The sequence below is a fragment of the Haemorhous mexicanus genome, chromosome 1 (genome assembly GCF_027477595.1).
Source record: "Haemorhous mexicanus isolate bHaeMex1 chromosome 1, bHaeMex1.pri, whole genome shotgun sequence".
Classification (NCBI taxonomy): domain Eukaryota; kingdom Metazoa; phylum Chordata; class Aves; order Passeriformes; family Fringillidae; genus Haemorhous; species Haemorhous mexicanus.
This window is the reverse complement of record NC_082341.1, coordinates 61,561,882-61,576,738: the sequence shown is the minus strand read 5'-3', so window position 1 is coordinate 61,576,738 and position 14,857 is coordinate 61,561,882. Positions and strand designations below refer to the sequence as shown.

General features: G+C 33.5%; 1 protein-coding gene across 3 annotated transcripts in view; it reads left to right on the top strand.

Annotated features, from left to right (window-relative positions):
- The window catches only part of ATP9B (ATPase phospholipid transporting 9B (putative)), a 153,370-nt gene that overhangs the window by 24,643 nt on the left and 113,870 nt on the right, over positions 1 to 14,857 (top strand). For all 3 annotated transcript variants that reach the window (XM_059851270.1, XM_059851261.1, XM_059851279.1), the window contains exons 3-5: positions 538 to 688; positions 4,162 to 4,275; positions 7,857 to 7,965. In XM_059851270.1, coding sequence (XP_059707253.1) covers positions 538 to 688; positions 4,162 to 4,275; positions 7,857 to 7,965 — 374 coding nt within the window. The remainder of the gene's footprint in view (positions 1 to 537; positions 689 to 4,161; positions 4,276 to 7,856; positions 7,966 to 14,857) is intronic.

Here is a 14,857-nt window from a genome sequence, read left to right as displayed (position 1 = left end):
GATTTGGTTAGGGGTTTTTGGTTTTTTTTTTATTATTTGACGGTATGGCATTAGCAGCAGTATGGAGGAAACTGAAGATTTGCAAATTATGTGGTAACTGTATCCAAAGCTGCTGAAATCTTTTGAACTGAATCAAACAGAAGCCTTATTTCCTCTTCAATCATTAGCATAATCTGAATGTTAGTAATCCAAGATAAAGAGTTTAGCCAAAGGACTAAAAGGCATGATGCAGAATCTTATTAACTAGAATTTTTTGAACCTGTATCAGGGTATGGTGTAGTGAAACTTCTCATGAGTGTATTACGATTTTCTGCAAAGAATGTGCAAGTGTTTATATGTGTATGTCTGGGTTAGTTCAGTACTCTGAATTGCCCTAAACATTAGAAGCTAACGTCATGCTTGTTTATATAGATGTGGCAAACATTTTTTTTAACCTGTTTTTCTTAGGTATTTGCCTTCAGGGATTCCAGGTTTGGAAATTGTGATCTTGTGTAATACATTTTTAGTTTTAAAATAAACAATTGTCTCTCTTTTCAGTTGTTCTGATTGGCTCATAAACATTTGTCGAAGAAAGAAAGACCTGAAGGCTCGCACAGTGTGGCTTGGGTGTCCTGAAAAGTGTGAAGAAAAATACCCCAAAAATGCCATAAAAAATCAAAAGTACAACATCTTTACCTTTATACCTGGGGTAAGGCCACTAAACGTTTTCTGGTGTTGTGCTGACTGTATGTTCTGCAGTGGTTTTTGACCGCTCCACAGAAAGATAAGTTGATTTGCTCGGGTTCTTCTTTTTCTTTCTGTATTTGTCTCAATTATTTCAATGAAAGTTAACAGTTGAGAACAAGGTTGCATTTTTGTTAAATTGTTTGATTTTTGAAGGGATATGTACTTAATTAAATTTTCAGTGGTTCAAATTCAGTGAAGCTTTTGAAATTTGAGGTGAGTTTCTTTGCACTTTTCTATTCAGCATTAGAAATTTTTAAATTCTTTTTTAAAAAATAAACAGTTCTTCATGCAAAGGATTGACTTCAACTGAGAAGCAAATAGTTGAAAATTTCAGTTTAGTCCCATGGATCATTTCTCATACTCCTTGCTATTGAAAGTATAATAAATAATGAATTCCAAAACAGACAGCTCTTAAGGGACAAAAAAAACAAGCATCTTCAATTTGTATCACAAGTAGGCCTAATTTAATACTTTTCAGAATTGAATTTGTTACTGTAGTCTTTTTGCAGGTATTTTGGGCTTTGAGTGCAGTTCTTCAGCAAATACTTTTGTTGTGGAATGAAAAGTTTTTTTGTCACTTTTTTCCTACGAAGCCATATTGTGCCTTAATTTCAGTTTTTTTGCTTGTACTATACACCGTGTATATGAAGCCAAAAGAGAGATTACAGTTTTGTCTTGTTCAGAGTTTTTAAAAAAATGTGTTGTTAGAATGAAATTTAGCAACAGAGAAACAATTTTTGAAATTTAAGTAGTTAAACTTAAAAATGTATCCTAGTGGGATATTATAGATTTTAGTATTACTCTTTTAATCATATTTTTACAAATACCATCCAAGAGTTCTGTGTCCCATAGCAAAAACTGAATGTCTTATACTTTTGAATAAATACATTGAATGCTTTATCTTAAATTTTTTATTTAAGTGATCGTGCTGATTTATAAGAGTATTGATTCTATTCTTCTGGTCTCTTTGAACTAAAGACTGGCAGGTGTTTGGTAATGCATTTCCTTATTAAAACAACAAAAAAAAATTAATGGCCTTGTAATTAAGACTGACGTCCTGTCAGGAAAATAAAATGTCACTTATCACATGTGGATAAAATATTCTCATCATTATTGGACAAAGTAAATGTTTTCTTCCATAGTTTTAAATTATTAAATACACTGAAATTGGTTAAGCCACATATGCTTTCCTAAAGGTCACAAAATTCGTTAAGCATGTAGTAAGCCATTGATTATTGCAACTCGAAATCTGCAGTGTGGATTACAAATTGTGAACCGGATTCACATTCCTTATAGGGATCAGATGTAGTTTGCAATTCCCTGTTGTGAGAGAGAATGTTTGTTCCTTTCTGATCTTTTAAAAATCTTGTCTTTATCCAGTAGGTCAAGTCAGATTTTTAATTTGGTGCTAGTATTTGAAAACTCAGTAGTTACTTCAAAATGAGGTGAGATCCTAAATGTGAAGCCCAGTAGTTGGTGAAAATGAAATGTTTTCAAATTTTAATTTTAGATAAAAAGTAAGACTTTTCATTTATTAAAATATTGAGTAGCTGTCTTTTTTTATGCTGCTTTACTGAAAGTAATTTGTAGGGAACATCACTGTATTGGTCCCAAACCCATAAATATAACAAAATAATAAGTATTGACTCCAATGGTCTTCTCTGGTTGAAATTTTCATCACGTGAAATTTTGTCTTCTCTTCTATGGTTTTTTAAACATTGAGGCTGGCAATGGGTAATATTCAATGATTTCATATCCAAATACAAACTTAAAATAATGCTTAGATTAACAGAATTTTACTTGCTGGCCAAAAGAGCTGTAACATTTCCAAAATATCACCTAATTTCTGAATATTACATAAAATACTTGCTGCTTCTCCCTTTATACCAGTCTTTTCAATTTCTATTTACAATTTCATATGCATCTTGATACAGCTGCTTAGGAATTTTGCATGAGTTTCCATAAAATAGATCTTCTTTGATGGGTGGGTTTTGAAGATACCCCTCCTGAACTTCAAGGTAGTAATTTCATTAGTTTTATCTAGCTGGAGACTTTTCAATTTGCTTAACTGGACTGAAGTGCTTAGCTTTGTATTGAATGAACTGTCAGTGGTCTGCCAGGATTCATAATATTTGTAGGAAGGTGTTTTTTAACTTCCACCTTCTCCTACAAGATCTGCACCTCCTAATGTACTGTCTGCACTTTTCTTTGATCGGGTGTATCAAGCTTTTATAAATAGTTAAACATAGTAGCAGAAATGAGTGGATGAACTTCATCAGGATCAATATAAGGCACAGGTTCAGCATGAAATACTTTCATTTTGGAAGAAGGCTCTGACCTTTCTGACAACTTTCAATTTCACTTTTTTATCTTTACAGTTTTTTTGATAAGTCATGAAATAGCATTCTGTGCTCTGAAAAAAATTCTGATGTTTGGAGGCTGTTTAGGTAGTCTCTAGCTGAATTGGCAGCTTTGAGGTACCTGTACTTTGTTGTGCCTGCCCGAATGACACTCTGAACTTTACTGAATATTTTTTTCCTAGCACCTGGGTTTTTACATAATTAAGAAATAATTTCGGACTGGTAAGAGCAATAAATGTGAGTCAAATAACTTTAATTTTTATGCAGAAGTCATTGTAATATTAACTGAATTTTAAAATTAGAAAATGGAGACAATCTCTGAATATGGCTTTTTGGTCTATTTTGAAAGTTTTATCTTTTAGATAATTGGTTGTTCATTTTCTTAAGTGTTCCAAGCTCAGTAACCGCTTCTCTTAATGCTGCTGGAGGTGCCATATTAGCCTGGCTTACTGAGGAAATATGTGAAGACTTTGAAGATTCAAAATTCTATAAAATGAATAATGTTCTTAGCATTGTAATTACAACCAAAGCAATCTTGAGAACTTGTGCTTGCTGAAGTGGTGCTTTTAATTACCAAAGGAATCTCTGCATCTGACATTGCTTTGGACTATGAGACAATGTATTCTATGATAAGTCTACTGTGGCTTCACTTAAAAGTTGGATAATTAGCTCTGAGTTTAAACCAAATCTTTGATTTAGTAATAAATATATCTTAATACCTATATTTAAATCTTTCCACAGTGATCTTGATACATAGTCCAGTTTTCAAAATACCTAAAATTTAGCAAATTGCTTCTTTAGAGTGAAAAGAGGCAATAGTATCAATGGATTTTTCTCAACAAAAATATAGCAGTATAATATAAAAATTACAGTATAATATAAAAATAGCAGTATAATATTAAAATAACATAGTAGTGTGTGATGCTATATATTGTGCTATATAAGTATTGTAATAATGCCATCTATAACAGTATGACATTTAATGCTTTTATATGTCCTATCATGAAAAAGTATACTTTATGTATATTATGAATGGAATTTTTAAGACATTTATTTACTTTATTTTTCATTTTAGGTTTTGTACGAACAGTTCAAGTTTTTCTTGAATCTCTATTTTCTCATCGTGTCCTGCTCACAGTTTGTACCAGCACTGAAAATAGGCTACCTGTACACGTACTGGGCTCCTCTGGTAAACAGAAGAATATTATTAACTAGAAATTTGGGGGTTTTAATGTCAATGAAAGGTTCATGTCTATGTACATTGCATAAATCTGCAACTGGTAAACGACAGTGGTCAAGGAACATAAGAGAAGTAAAATACTTATTTGAAAGCTGTTGTTTGACAGCCTTCCCTTCCTCTTGCCTACTATGCCTCTGCCCCTCAGGCAAGGTCGCTTTTGTTAACCAGCTAGTGTCAGTGTGTAATGCTCCATTCTGCCTGCTGTCTTGAGAGTTTAACAAAACCAACCAGCAAAAAAAGCTCCAGCTGCTAAAGAAACTTACAGGGTAACACAGGTAATTTGTGTGTCAAATATCTTCCCATTTATTGTTATTTGGTGACTCTTTTATGTTTTCAGACTAGGTCAGAATTGTGAGCATAAATTTTTTGCATTCCTCTGTATCAGTTTTGATTACAACCTTTTCTCACAAAAATTGAGATCAAATATTTTAAGCCGTGGATAAATCAGAAGGAAATTGTGCCTTGAAAATAAGTTATTAATTAAACATGTTTCTCCTAATTGATCATCCTGCCAGTTGCACTGGCTTTCTTTTGATATGTCTTTTTATTACTGAGGTCTCTGCAGTATTTTCTTGGGAAACTGTTCAAGTCACTTGCTTCTGACTCAGGTTTCCTATGGTTTGCAAACTGAATTCTCTTCAGAGGAGACCCTGGCTGGTAGTCTGCCAGCTGTATTGCCATGATTTGGAATTATTTTCTTATTTATAACCAGATCATTACTTTTTCTTTCATCTTCTTCCCAGTCCCTTCACACTAGATTTAAAGGCAGGACGAGCTAATGCCTTATGTTTTAAACTTTTTCTAAAAATTGGTATTTTTCAGTAGCATTTATTTTCAGTAGTATTGAAGAAGAGCTGTGACATGCTGACTGCTTGAGTAAAGGTCGTTCTTAATGAGTCAATAGAGTAAATATTCTGGATTGATTTCATTGTTTTAATTGTTGTAACATGTGTCCTTTTAACTATGGATAAATGAGGAGACCATCCTCGATGTTCTTCCCACCTCTCTTCCCAGAATTTTGCTTCTTCTGCAACAAAAAGCACTTTCAAGACAGAAAGCTTGTTCAACAGTGGGATTTTAAATGGATATTTACAAGTCTTTGTCACTGTCACAGTAAGAAAAGGCAGAAGTCAGCCTTATCTGGAAGTTGCTCTGTTCACCATGATGTGCTGTGTGCAGAACTATACATTAGTGGGATAGTAAGGAAAAGAAGCCAGTAAAACCTTAGCATCTCAGCTCATTTCTATCCTGCTCTAAGAAGGGAGAAAATACTGTATTTTGTGAACACCAGTGATCTGTCATGTATAAACATGTTTGTCTTATTGAAAGGTATTTTGAATTATGCATCCTAGTTTTCACATATAGCTTGAAAATATTAGTACCTAGTATGGGTTTTTTTGCTAAACTCACTTGTTTCTACTTTAATAGCTTTTCTACTAATAATCAACCTACAGGTAGAAAGCAGCAATTGAATGTTTTGCAAAGCTAAGCATCTATGAGGAAAATAGGAAACATTTAAGTCTGATCTATTGATCTGCTTTTGCTGCTTAACAGATAAGTTTAGGTTTTTTTGAAGGGCGTGTACCTACTGATAAATCTTCAGTAATAATCAGAGGAGTAGCTATGACTTGTATTTTTTCTCAAAATTTTTAAGGAAATTGTTTGCCCTGTTACATAAATCCAAATGACTAGAAGCTGACTATTGCTAGAACTGTTTTGGGGGTTTTTGATGATGTATGTGGATTTTGTGGGTTGTTTTGTTTAGGATTTTTTTTGCCTTTGGTTTATTTCAACAGATTTTCACAACACAGATACAGTTATATCAAGCCCCAAAGTTCTTAAAACAAGACTATTTTACTAATTTATTTTCAGTTGCTTTAGGGAATGGACTTCTCATTTCCACTCCAGCATACAAAAGGTTTTAAAGCATACAGGTTTGATTGTAGGCAGTACATGAAAGATACCTGCTTACAGTCAAAGAAAGAGGACAGGTTTCCTTGTTAAACTGGCTTCACAATTTTAGCTCTCCTTTGAAAGAATATCAGCTTCCTTTGAGCAAAAGAGTAAAAAGACAAGTGTCTTTCTTAAATTGTTCCTCATAGTCATAGTCAGCTGTACTCAACTGTTCACAAGAGGCTGCTAGAAGAAATTCTTGCAAGTAGCACCTTGCAGTCTGTGTTATGATTACTGTCTAGTAGCAATGTGTGCAAATGAGAAATATGTTTGAAGGTGCTTCAGGAGGTCCCTTTTTTTATGTGGCCTAAATGTCTATATTGCCAAAGCATATGAAAATACTGCTGTCACAAAGGGGGAAAATCTGATTTTTTTCATTCAGTTATGCCCTGGGGAGTAAAAAGAGAATGCTTTTTGCATAGGCCATACTTTGTTCTATGTAGTTCCACTATAATTGTAGCCAATGTAAACTTGAACAAATAAATAGTGCTTAACTATAATGTCACAGCTGGATAAGCCTTGGAACTTTGGTCTGGAACTGCAAAACGTTGCTAAAACCTGTAGTCAACGTTTTTTTAGTCAACACTTTTAGGAAAACTCTACATCTTCACTCCTTTCATATTTCTGGGACATTAGGGGAAGTTTTGCAAACTGTGGACTTCTGCAAGAGAAGTCTAATGGCATAAATTTTCTTCTATAAAGTAGTGGTGGCTATCTGAAGCTAGATAGATAATGTAGAATCTGATTTGTTGGTGGATTTGTTAATATTTGAATTTTGTATCCATCTTATTCATAGTAATGAAAGGTCCTTTTACTGGTAAAATTTTTCTTTCTCTTTCATTGATGGTGAAAAACTCTAGTGCTGAGTCTGAGCCAGAAGATCTGATCTGAGGAGGTTTAGAGAGGTAGAGAGAAGATTTATGTGCTTATCCCTCAATTGTTGTGTTTTTTAGCTTACCACCCATTCTAGCCAGAGACCATCACAGCTGAGTGCACTTCCATAGAAGCTGCAGTAGCATTATCTGTGAAAGGAGCAGCCAAAGCATTTAGACACTTAGTTTTTCAGAACAAATCCCCTTTTCTTGTGTCCATATTTGTGATATGTTGCTAAATAGCTACATTTAAGATCAAAATTATAGAACTAGCCATCCATTTATCTTTTTCTGTGTATTAGGAAAAAGGCAATTTTTCAGCATTAGAATTGGAGGCTTTTTAAATGTTTTTGGTAAAGCCCTAAAGTTTGTGGATGATAAGGAAATAAGCTTATTGAAACTGTAAAGGCTGTCTTTAAGTACTCCAAAGCATATTCCTTTTTTGCATTTCAAAATGCTGTTTAAATTATGTGTATTTGCACAAGTAGTTACTCTAATTATAATTGTACAATGTGCAAGTATGATTTTGTTTTTCCTGGACTAAACCAAGATACTATTTTATCTTATTGAACAAAAGACTCAAATCCAAATTGAAAAAAGAAAAGTAAATGTTCTAAGCACATGTTCTTACTCTGTGGTGTTGCTACTTGTCTGTTTCTATTCTAGCACTGAGAATTCTGAACTGCATAATTGTATCTTTAACAGGGATTTGTTTTGACGGTCACAGTGGTACGGGAAGCTGTTGATGAATTTCGACGTTACAAGAGAGACAAAGAAATGAACTCACAGTTGTATAGCAAGCTGACAGTACGAGGTTAGCAACACCATTTTGTAAATCCTTAAAATATTTCATTCTTTTTCTTATATATGCATTTGCAGGCTTTCAGTTCAAAGAAATAACTAATAGTTTCAAGCTGTAAGACTCAGTGTGAAACTTATATTCAACTAAATAAAGCAAGTGATTTTCCTTAGACAAATATGATTGTTAAATTTGGTTGTTTAGGAATTTTAATAAATATTTGATTGTTTGCCAAAAAAAGGTGTATGTATATTATTGTATATATTTTTTTAAGAATTCTGCTGTTTAGCACCCTGTCTTCAAAGTGCAGTTTACCTCTGAAATTGATGCTGAATAGTAACTCAACAACATTGTCAACTATGTATCAAGCATATATAGGAAATAAGTGAGTAGTAAATAATGAAACTAATTAAAATTCCCTGGAGCTTTTCAAATTTGGTGGATATATTTGTGCCTAAGAAAAAGAAAGCATATTGTGAGTCAGCTTCAATATCAAAAATATTAATTTGAATTTTTGCACGTAATTTGAAATCTGTTTGATCATGCAATATGGAAGAGTCAGTTTTCTTTAATGAAAGGAGAAATCAGTTATGACTTTTTTTTGACTCAACACCTTTGACAGGTTTTCATGAAGACTTTTAAGGAAGTGAAGCACTTCAGATGTGAAATGACAATTACATTTTGTAGGATATTGTAAATTTTAGACATGAGCAGAAGAGAGAATTGTGCATTGCTCTTCACTTTTATGTGCTTAGCACTTCTGACTGTTAGATTCAGAACAGAGTGCCACATAGAAAGGTTCCAAAAATATTATCAATTATCAAATTGTCTCAGGAACTGACTCATAGAGAGAAGGGGCTTCTTAAAAAGAAGCTTCAAAAATCCCCCTTTTTTAAAAAAAGGATATCAGCTTTTAACCTACAAGAGTGTTTGTCATTTTGACTTTCAGACTTTGGTGTCAGTGCCATCATGAATTCATACTTGAATTTTGTGCTATTTTGTGTGTTTTTTGAAGACTGGTCTTCTACAGAAGTAAAGATTCAAAAACTGCTTACAGAGAAGTCTGAATCCCATGTTGACAATTATGTGTGATCATGAATTAGCAATGTTTTGAGTAATAACTAATTTTAAGAGTGAAAACATTACTGCAGTCACCACTCAGAATTGTATTACGCGTTGCCACAAACCCATATATAAAATCATAAGTAGTGATAAATTTCACTTTTTTCCTAATATAGGGTTCTTCCATAATGAGATATTCTGAAAAGGAGAGATATAATTTTGATACAAAAAACAGGACTTCCTCCCATCATAATATTAGACCAAAATTTTTTACATGTTTTAAAAAGATGTAGGTTTATCTTACTTATCTGTGTAAATTAATAAAATCAAGTGTATGCTTCCATACACTATTCTAAAGAATAGCTTTCAATATAATTACCTAATTTTTTCTTATCGACAGTATTCTTCAAGTGGAAAAATTTAGTTAGGCCTACAATACTAAAGTACAGGCTAATGGTTTGGAGAAAGAAGACTTTGTTTCTTGTGAATGAACAAACTTGATACTGATTTAATTAAAAGCCCGAAAACTGATGCCACTCTTGAGAGTCACTTTTCAGAGTGGAACTGCACTTTATACTGCTCTAGCAATTTTTTTCCTAATGATTTTATGACTTGTGCTAGTTTTACAGACTTCTATTTGAAATATTTATTTTTTTCCATCTTAAAGTGAGAGAAACTGACATAGAGACGTTAAGCAGGTTGCCCATGCTCAAACTAGACAGTAGAAAAACTTAAAATTAACAAGGCTCAGTGTTCAGTTTTGGTTGATAAAAATGGAAATTTAATGAAAATAATGTCTAGTTAGTTGTTTTCCAAATTATGTGTTTACTAAAGGAAAATAAACATATTTGTCACTGTAGAAGTTATTGGGATCTACATTGTGATGAATTACTTCCAAAAAGGTAGTGTGGGTCAGCTGATTTGAAAACTAATTTTTTTAAATACAGTGCTGCAGAAGATTAAAATTGGAAAGTCTGTGACTATCTATCAGGCTTAACTTTCCGTTGGAGTCTTCCTTAGTCTTGGGGAATCCTAAACATGTAAAACTTGTGAATGCAGTCTTATGACTTGCACGTTGCTAGTGTAACAACTACCAACATTTGAGGATAAGAGTATTCACACTAGTAACTTGTTGAAAACTTAGAATTTCTTTCTAGTGATTCAAAATCTTGAATATGTATTTATTGTAATCAGCTTTTTAAAATAATAATGAGCTTTTCAGAGCAGGAAATCAAGGGGGAATGGGGCATCTCTTTTAAATGTTACTTATTTGTAGCTAGACAGGTATTGACGAGATTAGCATCTGTTGGCTAATTCTGATTCATGAGATATTCCGTGAAGTGCAGTTCCCTAGTTGACATGTGACATGGAAAAATCTCACTATGTTGCATGGTCACCCCTTGTTGAATTTGCAAACTTTGCACTTTGCGAGTTGGTGAACCATAAAGTTTGAATTGTTTCTATTATTTGAACCCTTCATGGCAAGTGACGAGACATGAAGATCAGTAAATGCATTGAAGTTTTTAAGTGAGCAAGTCAATTAAGTGTACCTGTCTCCTGTCTGTCATGTGATTCTTTTCCTTTGCTTACTTGATGCTTGATTATTGTATTGAATATATTACATTGTTCAGTGTATGAACAATTCTGCTGTCCTAATCTTATCGAGATGTTTGCTGCAAAATCTGCTTTGTTGCATATGAAAGTCTGCAGATCCTTAATAGTTTTCAGTCAGCATTCAAGTTTAAGTTGGAATGAGGAATTTCTGTTTCAGAGCAGTTCACCTGCATATCCTTTTCTAGAGTAGAAAACTGCAATGGAAAAAATGAGAAAAAATTTAAACCTGGGCATGCAGGTTTGGGAGGTCTTCTCTTTTTCTTACCTAAAGGACAATTATACTTTTGACACAGTTTATTCTCTTTTGCACTTAGGTATGCCCAGTTAAGTGCCTATAAAAGACTGCTATTCTGAAGCAGAATCACCTCAAGTTTATATACAGGCTGTTATCTTTTTCATTAGCCTGTTAAAAGCCAATTGGATAATAAAATTGTAAAGCAATTTTAACTCTTCTTTTCTCCCTTTCCATTGTTGAAGTTGGCAGTTCTGAACCTTTCCTAGTGAGGTTTGTCTGTGCAGTGTTACTGAAGTTTCCAATAAAAAAATAAGGTCAAGAAGAAAATAACTTACTATAATAGTCACAATGACTAGTGGCAGAAGAGGCCTACATCTGTCACTTTATCTCATAATGTTTAACATTTTGCAGAACTCTCACTTTGCAACCTGCAAAGCAAAAGAAAAATTGAGTGTCAGGAGAGATAAGTTCAATGAAATAATTCCATCCAGGATTCAAGTGTGAAAGCTTAGGTCTTGGCTGTATCCTTAAAAGCTATTAAGGAATGTAATGATGTCGAAAACATACATTTAAAATTGTGTGAAATTAAGAAAATATCATCAACCAGTAATTACTATACAAGAGGGAAAAGTATGAAAGCTAGTATCTTTCTTTTGGAGACCCAAAGTGATTTCCATTTTTTTTTTTGTTAGAATTTCAGCTCTTCAAGAACAGGTTGTCCCTCTGCTTTGAAAAGCCAGTCCATTAAGAAACCACACTGTATCTGAATCTAGAGGTACAACATTAGGTCATTATTGCTTGTAATATTTCAGACCTACTGATGATTTTATTCCTGGTATTCAGACCATTTGCAACAGACAAGTTTTAAAAAAAATTACAAAAACTTTGTCTGATTAGGGAATCAGTACTATCAACAGAAACAGAATTTGAAATTTGAATGTAAGAAAGAATTTTTAATAGAGCCAGAAAAGAGGAAAAATCAAAGGGACTGTTATTCCACTTTTTTGCAGCATTGAGGAGATTGGATAAGGAAGGATTTTACCCAAGAGTAGACAGGACACGTAGGAGAGAAGCTAGGAAGCTTTTTTGTAGAGTTTTACAATTGGTGGTTAAAGACTAACCTTGCTTCACTATCTAAGATGGAGTTTAAAAGTAGAACCTACAGACAGCAGTTGCTCTGAAAGATCAGTGTCCTCATCTTGGACTCACTGGAACTTAAAGTTTTCCTCTGCTGCCTGCCGGCTGTGTTCTCCTCCAACTTCTTATTACGTTATGTGTACTCTAATTATGCTGACAGTTCAGGCTAATAGATATCAGGAAGAGCTTTCATATGGTCTACACTGCCATCAGTCAAAAGAGTTTTGTATTTAGGGGTTAGAGACAAACGCTGTTACTAACTCCACAAACAGTACTTCAGACAGTATTAAAGGTACCAGGGGTAAGGTGTAATAGCAACTTAAAAAGAATTTGAAAATGCTGTTGTCAAAAGTGTCTGTTCTTTCAAGAGTAGCAGTCAGGTGATGGAAACACTTTTTAATGAAAAGAAGCATAGTTTATTCCCATTTATACCCACATTTTGTTTACTTCATTTCTTATTTTTTTGTGTGAAGTACTTGTTAGCACATATGAGATATTTATTAGTTTTTCAAATCATTGCAGTTCATTTAAACTGGCTTTATCTCGGGAGTATAATGACTTACTACAGACACATTTCAGTGTTCCTGTTCTGCATAATTTTATACATTGCTTTAGGCGAAAGCCTTGCGCCTTGGTGGACTATAAAGTCTGGATGCGCAGCCACTTCTGACAGCTTTGGACTTTTTATTGGTAATTACACAGATGGTGAAGTGTGTTTTGCTATGGAGATGTTTTTAGAGAAAAAATAGTTTGCAAAAATAATTTATGCAGTGAATAACATTCAGTGTCTTTTTTTTCCTAAATGCATCTTCACTAAGATGTAATATTGCATTATTTTAATGTTCTCTGAAATGGTATCTAATGAGTCTCATTTTTGCTTGCCTAAAGAAAGCATTTATGTTGACTTTCCAGAATTTTAAGTAACTTTTTTAATTACTGCCACATTTTATCATTTAGTATTTAATGTAATATATCCGGCCATTCAAATTTATTGTAGAATTGTCCTGTATGTATGTAAGGCCTTTTCCTTACATGTGAGGATGTACAGGATGATCCAACAAGACATGTTAGTGTCTAATAAAGAGAGCATTCTCTTTTATGCTAAGCCACCTAGAAAAGAGTCTGATAAGGTATACTTTTCAATTCATTAAGAGAAATTCCTGGAGTTGCTAGATGAAGTACAAACACAGGTGCAGTATGGGTTCCTCTTGGTGTACTTGGCACCAAAAATCTTTGCTTCATGTCTGCCCTACATCATGTTGCACATGAACATTCTACCTCCTCTTGGTTATTCAGGTTTAGTGTCTTTTGGCCTTTACTGTAGGTGCAGTTATGGCCTGACTGTGGAAAATCTGATTGTTTAAGCTGATAAAATTGCCAGTAGTTACATTTGGTTAGTACTTCTGAATGAATAGTTTTACTCAAACATTACTGTATAGGTAGTGTAGATTTGAGACTTGACGTAGCTCATACTAGAATTTTTGTGGCTGTTACTGCTATAATTAGCTGATTGACTGATAACTTTATGAAAATTCTTAGCAGAAAAATAGAAAACAATATAGGTAATGCTATTCTTCTGCTAAAGCCAGCAAACTTGGAAAGCAAAGTAACATTACAATGTTTCTTCTGGTATATACTATTCACTTCTAGTCAAAACTTCCAAATTTTTAAGGAGAATTCGCAGTTTTGTGCAGGTAAGCAGGTGAATTATGTTGATTTTATGTCAGACTGTTGTTTTAGTGGTTGAGCTTTAGTATTAGTTACTTTAAATTTTTTTTAAAAAAAAGCTTTTGATGCATTGACACTTATTTAATTTCCATAGGTATCTTGAAATTCTTGTAAAATATTGCTGATGTTCTTGCTACAGCTTTTTATACCTTCTGCAGTGTTCTCTTACTTCTTCTCACCTCACAAATTTATCTATTGAAGACAGCATTTGTCTTATATTTGAGAGCAGAGGACAGAAAGTGCTTATGGCAAGTGAAAAATTGAACTAGTGTAAAAGGTCACTATCAGTAGCAAAGTCTAGCTCTCAGAAGTAACATTGCAGATAGGCCAAACAAAAATTGTGACTTTCCCGACACTGCACATTTTTGAAGTGCTATTTTAATGGAAAATGTATTGAATATTAGCTGTATGTTGCAGGAATGCATCTATTATTGACTGAATTAGACATAAAGCAGCTGCTGCTTTTGCATGAAATTTTAAAGAGCAAGTACTCAAAATAATTACTCATAATGTGAATCTTACTGCCTTTTACTAAATGTAAATATGAGTATAAGGAATTATGGTCTTCCTTTACTGAGAGTTGTAATGAGAAGGGTCTCATGGATTTGCATCCTACCCTAGTTTTTTTTGTTATACTTAGTATAAGTGATGTGTGACTGTGCATTGACAAATCTGCTACTCATAGTATTTTTTATTAAACTTCAGACTTTTTGCTGCTCATTCTGTGCTTTTGTGTGTCTTCTGTTCTAATTCATTCCACTTGTCATTTAAAACTCTTAACACCTTGCCTTGTTTTGACATACTTTCCATCTACACCTGCTGCTTGGAATCATGGTAATATTTCTGTTGAGGGAAGATCATACTTACAGGGGGTGTGTTTCAGCTCAGCAGGCTATTCAAATACGTGTGTGTGTTTATATCCTCAGGGGATGTTGGGTTTTGGTTTATTTTTAACTCAGGGAAGCCACTTTCTTTTGGAGTCATACACCTGGGATTAGAACTCCTGAATTCTAATGAGATCAATAATAACATATTTTGGGCAATAGCTTAACCTCTCTGTCTCAGTTTTCCAGTCCATCAAATAAGATTTTTAAAACTTAAAGAGTCTTACAAATATTAATACCCTACAGA